This window comes from Hylaeus anthracinus, unplaced genomic scaffold, assembly GCF_026225885.1.
Source record: "Hylaeus anthracinus isolate JK02 unplaced genomic scaffold, UHH_iyHylAnth1.0_haploid 10424, whole genome shotgun sequence".
Classification (NCBI taxonomy): Eukaryota; Metazoa; Arthropoda; class Insecta; order Hymenoptera; family Colletidae; genus Hylaeus; species Hylaeus anthracinus.
Window position 1 is genome coordinate 3,437 of NW_026533506.1, and position 8,734 is coordinate 12,170.

At 30.7% G+C, this 8,734-nt stretch overlaps 2 protein-coding genes across 2 annotated transcripts; one reads left to right on the plus strand and one right to left on the minus strand.

Moving 5' to 3' along the window:
• Nucleotides 1-468: 468 nt before the first annotated feature.
• On the plus strand, nt 469-3,822 carry LOC128896507 (EF-hand domain-containing family member B-like; the record flags this gene model as incomplete). Its single annotated transcript, XM_054159879.1, has 9 exons — nt 469-627; nt 729-909; nt 1,004-1,127; nt 1,199-1,372; nt 1,736-1,964; nt 2,254-2,446; nt 2,545-2,622; nt 2,755-2,870; nt 2,983-3,822. Coding segments are annotated over 9 exons (1,434 nt in total), but the record flags the coding sequence as incomplete, so codon positions are not given.
• On the minus strand, nt 3,821-5,027 carry LOC128896506 (M-phase phosphoprotein 6). Its single transcript, XM_054159878.1, has 3 exons — nt 4,544-5,027; nt 4,351-4,451; nt 3,821-4,203 (listed from the first exon to the last, which is right to left on the minus strand). Exons 1-3 carry the CDS (start codon nt 4,607-4,609, stop codon nt 3,903-3,905), a joined length of 468 nt encoding a protein of 155 aa, XP_054015853.1. The 5' UTR covers nt 4,610-5,027; the 3' UTR covers nt 3,821-3,902.
• Nucleotides 5,028-8,734: the final 3,707 nt, after the last annotated feature.

The following is an 8,734-nucleotide window of genomic DNA, read 5'->3' on the forward strand; positions in this document are numbered from 1 at the left end:
GCGATTCCAAGGCCTGATTTTGCAATTTCAGCCTTAAAACTTTATAAGCAATAAAAGTATGTTTGCTATCTTCATTTTATTGTTTATAAAGTTTTAAGGCTGAAATTGCAAAATCAGGCCTTGGAATCGCATCCGCCAAAGTGTAACGAATATATATTGAAATCAGAATTATTAGAAAATATTGCTTCTTTGCCTCAATATTCTGGAAAAAAAATCATGCTAGCCTAATCGTCCTGCCCTCGTCTCTCCTGCAATTTTTGTATCGCCCTCTCTGTCCTTACCCCGGAGTTTCCTACTTTTTCCACAACTGTCGCTGAAGTCAACTCGGAGTTTGGCTCTGGGTCCTGCGCACCTAAATATTACCTATATATTCATTAATATTTATATATCATTATTACTATTGTGCAGTATCAATATGATTGTACTAGATGTTGATTTTTAATAGTATTATGATCTCTTTACATTTAGAAAAAACCTACAGTGTCCAATATTAAAGAATGTTTCACAGAATACTCCCTAGAAGAAAAAGTGGAAGCTTTGAAGAATTTACTTATTCATAATGAAAAACATAGAGAGAATCTTCTATTGCACAAAAATATAAGGCACAATACTAAAAATATAGTTGGTGTAATACATTACTTTATTTTAATCTTTATAACTTGTTTTATTTACGTTTAACAATTTTTTATTTAATAAATAATGATACTAAAAATAACAAATAACTCAAGGTAAAAGAATGTCTACAAGCAGATGAAAAAACGCCATTTCAAACTATCATCTCTGAATTAAGAAATACTGTAATGAATAGCTATTGGAATAAAGAAGTTGGTAAAACACGTGATCAAATTCCAAATCTTCCAATTGGTATGAATCCATTGGAAACAACTTTTGGAAAAAAAACTCAGTCTGGTATAAATTAATTACTATGATTGGGATATGAAAAGAAATAATTATACATTTAACATTTAGAGCATCTTTTTGTTTGTCGATTTATAATAATTAGAAGCAACTATGGCTGAACTACTTCAAACAGAATCAAGTCAAACTGATGTTTCAAATACAGATGTCCTTGCATTGTATAAACAATGTCATAACAGTTATCAGCCTGCTGAGCAAATTAAGAGACAGTATGAGATAATAGAACGATTAATTGAGGCTTATTATTTCATACTATATAAGATATGAATTGCACTTACAGTTACAAGGAACCATTCAATGAAAATCTTATATTTGGGAAATCAAAAAGTACCAACAATAATGGCACACAATTAAAAAAGCTTCTAACATGGATCAATTCTGATTCTACTACAGTAGCTAATTCTATTTTAGCAGATTTTATGGAACGTTCACATTCTCGTGTTGGAGAAGTAAGGTAGAATAAACACTAATGATAAATTTATTTTAATACAAAGATTAAATTCTATTGTTATTAAAAGCGAAAATGTATAATAAACGAAGAACAAAACTTACAGAATATTACTAACAAAAGTGTATGTACAATGCTTATTTGAGATAAATAAATTATAATAGAAATGCAATTTTCCATTCCAACTTTATTTACATATTTTTTAATTTTGTTTTAAGTTGTGTTTATATCCACTTAAGATTTTACTCTTTTACTTTTTGTAAGAAGTACAAGAAGTTTTGTTGTATGTATTTAAATGTCACAGAATATTACTTTTCCTTTATAATTTGAATAGAATTTTTTTTCTGCTATCTAAATATACTTTTTCAGGAATTTCAAAAACGCATATCCATACATGTCTATGGTACATGGGAAAGCAAGTGAAAGAAAAGAAATAAATGAAATAGAAAATGCTTTAAATGACTGTCATATAAATAATGATGCAATACTACAAAAAAAATACTTGCAATATATTAACAGTTTACGTCAAAAATTCAAGAAGCGTACTCCAGAAATTCCATTTTTAGACATTTATGAAGATCTATTGTGTCTTGATAAAGTAATATGATAATTTTATATTAAATTCTAAACTTAAAATTCAAGTTTTGACAATAATATTAAAGATCAATTTTTAATAATTATAAGGATTTTAGTAATATTTAATATAATTAAGATATTGTTAAGAAAAAAGTTATGATTGAAAATGTAAACAATCAAATGTAAACATTTTGTGGTATTAAAAAGAGTGTGCTCTATAGAAAGTTATGTTTTCAATCAATTAAACAGAAAACATTCAAGACTTATTCACGATTAATCTAAACAATAAAAGAGAACTGATATATTTGTAGAATTATATAGGACTGTTACCAGAAGACATTATTAGTTCTACATTAACTAAATATAAAATACATTTAAATCAAGTACTTCTAATACCACTGTTGAATCTTCTTCAAATACGCAAGGAAAAGAATATAAACTATAAAGAATTATTAAATCTTTTAAATTGGAGATATGATTTGCCAACATTACCAAAAGTAGAAAGTAATGTATTAATATCTGATTTAATAATTCTATTAATATATTTACATAATATACATAGGAATCGTAGTGTTAGAAATACTTAAATCAAAATTTTATAGGGATACCTTTAGAATGTCAATACTATAGTACTACATATAGAGATACAATAGAGAATATGGACAGAATAGATGCTACAAGTTAGTACAATCTTTATATAACCTGAATTGAACATAGAATCATTATACTTAGATAAACTAATCTTTGTTTAAAAATGTGAAATATTTAATAATTAAAAACAAAAAAAATTAAAATTTTGTTTATTCTTATAGATACTCCTACAGCAGGGATTATATCTAAAGATCCTGAAGATAAAACTTCTGCTTACAGTCTCATATTTCCAAATATCTTTACAAAGCATGGCCTAGACTATAAAGATCTTTCCAAAGTATGTTTAAAAATATTAATTTTTGTAAAAATTTAACTTATTTAACAAACTTAAACTTGTAAATGTGAATAATAATAATTAAATTTTATAATTTTTTTATCATTTTCTACAGCTTAGAAGTAAAGAAGAAATACGAAGTATTTTTGCAAATATTGAAGTTGAATTTCCTAATAACAGTTTTGATTTGCTTTGGGAAGAAGGGCTAAAAAAAAATGGCACAGACAATCTATCTGTTGAAACTTTTAGAAACTTGCTTGACGAACGCGATTTAACAGAAATAAAACAAAATTAATAATTTGTTTAAATAGTCTTTTATATTCGAAATATAACATTCATTTCAACTATATACAGAAATATAAATCCTTTATATTTGCACATTATGTAATCAGTTTTGGGATTACATTAAATAAGCATTATTAAATAAATAGTTTCTGGCACTGCATTATACATTGAATAATGAACCAACAGCATTTTACATATTTGGATATCATCAAGTTAAACACATACATTTAGTATAAAAGAAACCTATGTTAAAAAATATAAAGTGTAGCACTCAAAACAGGCCATTTTCCGTTTTTGATATTTTTTATAACAGGAAGTAATATTGCTTATAAAAGTTATGCTTCTGGGATAATTAGCTACTAAATTATAATAGAATTATAATCTTTGAACAGCTATATCACATGTACATTATTTCTAATACAAATGAACAGCAAACAACAGTTTAAATATTATTTTATAAGTTAAAAATCTCAAAACCTATTAATTTTGGGATAGATTACCTTAATTTTTTTACTTTGAAAATTCATTACTCTACCTAATTTTGATATAAAAATTGAACACTCCATTTAAAAGAATGAAATTGGCAATTAAATTTCTTCGACACCTTCATCTGCAAAGAAACTATTGCTATCATAATTATGTTTCTTTCCAAGTAATGTAACTTTCTTTATTATCTAAAATTGTAAAAATATTAAGTTAGCCTATTTGTAGTACATTTTGGATAAATATATAAACAATTTTCATTTAATACTAATCTTGAGGTTTCAAAAACTTTTGTTTCTTTGGTATTGGTTTATATTCATCATTATTTTTTTCTAAAAGTTTCTCATATTTATATTCACGTTTTACATTTTTGTTGAATCCTTTATAGCGTTCTGTCATTTGTTCATCTGAAACATCTGTTTCTGTTTTTACATCCAATGACGTGCATTTATTGTTCTGTTCTGCTTCCATTAGTTTTTCTATTTCAGGATTCATACCTTGGAAACTTAGTCTACCTTCAATTAATTTCTCACAGAAGACATAACTAGGTTCAGTGATGAATCTGTCTCTTTAATAAGAAATAAACCATGAAAAATGATGTAATACTTAAATACTTTATGTGTATTCTAGAAGTACTCAATTCTTATAAGTTAATTTTAATTTGAAAACTTTTATTTAAAATATTATGTGTGTTAAAAAATCAGAAGAAACTTACAGTACTTTCTTCATACGTTCTGTCAATTCATTTCCGAAATATTCTTCGCCTTCTTCTTGAAATTGTTCCTTTTCTACTTTCTCTTTAGTCCGTTTCATAAACTATCCATACAAGTAATACACGGTTAATTACAATAAAACACGTCATACATAATTTTAAGGAATTTAATTGTGTGTTTACTTCTTCGATTTACCTTCATCTCCAAGATACTTTTGGATAATTTTGATTTATTTGAATGCATTGTACTCTTGTAAAGCATATATTCTAAAACTAATTGTTGCTATTAAATTTTGAAATATCTTCAAGTGAAAGTGCATGTAACAATTATTACTTTTTTGTTACTGACGACACTGTGATACTCCGATACTGGCTGGTAGGGGCAAAAACAAAAGCATGTGACTACAACAGAGCCACACCATGGAGTGAGTACTTTTATAGATGCGAAATTTCAGTGAATTTCATATCTCAATTCTACATGTGCACACTTTCGGTTCCGAGGCCGTTCGAGGCAGACTCGAGTTGAGATCGTGCCGACTAATTTTTCGATTACCGGGAGTAAAACCGTTTCGAGAAGGAAAACTTTTGTTAAAAAGTGCGAATGACGGTGGAAAAGTTGGTGGAGTAGGGTTTTTTCCCTAGTCAGAGAGAGCCATCGATCTCTAAATAGAAAAGGTTTTCCAAGGGGGGTCCCTCAGGTCTTGCTGATGATAAAAAATGAAAAGAAGAAACTCTCCTTAAGGGTGCGCAGGAGGTAAACTAGCGCCACTAACGGAGAGGAGGTGAACTACTATATAGTAAGCTGGCACCACCAACGGACAGTAGGAGAACTACTAGATAGCTGGTAAAGAATTTGTATGACAATATGGCTGCTTCGCTATCGCGCTGTCCACTGCAGCGCTGCTGTCGTCTCTGCTGCGGTGTGCTAGTAGTCTAAAGACGTTTTTCAGTATGGTTCAGTATCGTAGTAGGTTTAAAAAATGCCCGCCGTCATACATTTTTCTTTTAACTCTTTCAGTGCCGGGTGTCGATATATCGGCCCGAACCTTGTAGCGTTTTACTATTCGCATTGCGAGAGAACTCTATATTGTCTGTATATTGTATCTATAAATATAAATTTAATAATGGGAAATAAGCAACATATTTATAAAACTATGTTATACTTGTATTTAATTTTTACATTAAAATTATTTTGGAATATAGGGAATCGTTAGAAGATAACACGCTAAAATACATATGTATAGGGAAATGATGATAAAATGATTATTACACAGAATTAGTTCCGTTTTCTTGTTATTTACAATTTAACCCTCGGACACCGGGCGGTCGCACGAACGACGGAGCCGGGTCACTATTCAGGCATCGAAATCCAAGTCCATACGCGCTACAAAAGAAGGCTTAAAATCAAATTTTTATATGCAAACATTATAATCATATTAGTAATGCCTCATAACCAATTGTTTTTGTTAATATTTTGTCCCAAAAACTACTTCTTTTGCAATAAAGTTCGAAACATTTCTGTCGCTAACAGTTAGAATAGTGGGGAGAGCTGATTGCTACGGATCAAGTTACAATGTAAACGCATGGCTCGACACTCTCGATCACAGAGGAATGGAACTTCGGAAAACGACGGAAAAATGACCCAGGCCCGGTGCTGGAGGGTTAATGCTAAAAAATTGTGATTTTTGTCGTTTTTGCTTTTTAAAGAACAAAATCCATCTATAAAAATTGGTTTTAGTAAATTTGCTCAGCTTCGTTCAAAAGAATATGTAATAGTCGGAACCTGTGGAACACATTCTGTGTGTGTATGTGTAATGCATCAAAATGTAAAGTTAATGCTTCATGGTGCCAAACAGCAAAAATTAATTCCAACATCTTGTAATTATCCATGCACATATAAAGAAATGTTATCAAATATGCGCTGTGATGTTTCAAATGAAGTAATTTCAATCCCATTCATAAACAATTACAAGGTATATTTGAAAATCATTCGATTGTACCTATTTCATGCAACAAATGGGCAAGTACCGATAGATCTAATTTAGAGCCTATAGAATATTCAATACCAGCATTTCTTAATGAATTAGAAAACAAAATGCTGCAATTGCAAATCCATGATTTCATAGCAAACAATCGAAGTAGTTATTTGAAATATTCAAAAGGAAGTTTAAATCCCGATGAGTTTGTTGTCGTCAGAAATTTTGCCGAAAAGTATTCATTTATTATGCAAGATGCAATACAAAATTATCATTGGTCCAATAAGCAGGCTACAATATATACGTTCGTTGCCTATTTTCTGCCAGATAATTGTTTAAAACATGAAAGTTTTGTTATTCTTTCAGATTGTTATCAACATGATAGTTCTGTTTTGTTCCGTTTCGTTTCGTTTCGTTTCATGAATTTCATGAATTTCATCATTGAAATCAGAAAAATCTCACAAATACATCGGTAAAAATTTAATTAGAGAAAAGTCTAAAATAAGAAAGTTTTATCGAATAATTATTATTTGTATGAGTATCTCACCGATATCTCGGTTAGAATTTTAAGATTTTTCTGCTGTGTAACAGCTTGATATATAGAATTTACATTATACGAATTATTAAAATTAATCGATATTATATCGTGTTTTGTACCATTTTCGTCAGTGTAACACCAGGAATTCAGTAGTGCAATTTGTTTCTTTAACTTTTATAAAACACAACAAAAAGTGAACATATCATGACAAACATTTCACACTTTATTGCTCGGACCCTTTGAGGTCCGTCGTGGGTTAAAGTAGGCACCGTGCGCTTTGGATGGTTCCACCCTTGGTTTATGGCTTTCAGTAATCACCCGATTTCACTTCATATGCATCGTATTATTACGGGAGTAACGCCGTTGGATTCCTTCCGTTTTTTTGATGAAAACGCCACTAAACACTATATAAATCGGACTATTTTTAATGAAGATAGGCAAAAAGCGTACAAATCATTTTTTTCGTATAATTTCCTTCTAAATAATCTGAATTGTATCGTGTCTAGTACCATTTTCATCGGGATATCATAAGGAATCGATTGGCAATACATCCGTTAAGATCCGATAAGAAATACGGAAAATGATGGTCGACCTCTTTTGGGTCTAGTTTGCTACGTCCTTTTTATGATACCATTGTTGTCCGGCGGCGGACTAACATGTGTACTCGGAAAAGCTTGAAACCATTCGAGTTCCCCGGTTCTTTCGGGACGCTTGATTTTTTCGGACCGCTCAATTTTATTCGGGTAGCTTGAAAAATTCAAGTTACTTGGTTTCTTTCGGGTAGCTTGAATCTTTCACGCTACTCGGTTTTTTCAAGTACTCGACTCGGCTCGGAAATCGGGTCCCGGTTTGACTCGGCTTGAAAGCCGCTAGAATATTCGGTCTTTATTCGGTTTTCGGCAGCTCTACTCACAACCCACTTGAAAGTGTCATCTTCTCGCGTAGGAGAGGTCGTAGAGACCTAGCGAACTGACACTGCGAGGCCAGGGAACGGGCACGGCACCGCGAGCCGAACTTTATTGCATCATTGAAGAGTATCTTCGTTAATTGTTATTGTAACTCTTCTAAGCATTAAATTAGCTAAATTATTAGTTATTCGAAGTGGGATCTTCTTCCACTCCTCTATTACAGCCTTTTTTAAAAGTACTTTCCTGAAAATTTGATGTTTTCTAATTCGTACAGAGCAATAAACTAATAAGTTGTAATGCTTACGTTACAAACTCTACTGTAAATGGTTCGTCATAAGAATCGTACAAATACTAGTAAATGTTGTTTGGACTATATCTATCTTACAACAGAAGCTGTTGTAGTTGCCGCTGGTTCGTGTTCTAGAGTTCGTGGGTTCGTGACTCGGTAATGGAAATTTTTTTTTTTTCAACTGCATTTCTATTTCTTATTTCTCTTTTTATTCACTGCTACATAAATAATATATAAGAATTATAAAGTATAGGATGTGGACTACAATTTTTAATAATACGTTTTTTATTAATAATAATATTAATATTAATATTGATAATAATTTATTAATAATAAATACCCCACATCCCATACATTTGTATGTTTACTTCTACTATTGCTATATTACGTATTGCATGTACTCATTATAATGTTATGTTCACATCAATATTATTTGCAATTCTTATATATTATTTATATAGCAGTGAGTAAAATGTTACGAGCCAGGGCGATAGCGACGCGCGTGGGAATCCAGCGAGTAGGATAGATTTGAGAATTGAACCAATACGATTATTTATTGTGTATCAATGGTGCCGAAGGCTGAGGATAGATTAGACAATGCAGACGACTCTGACGCGAAGTCAGATAGCTGCAGGAATCGGTATCTCCCAGTGAAGGGTAACCGTAGGTTAAGGTG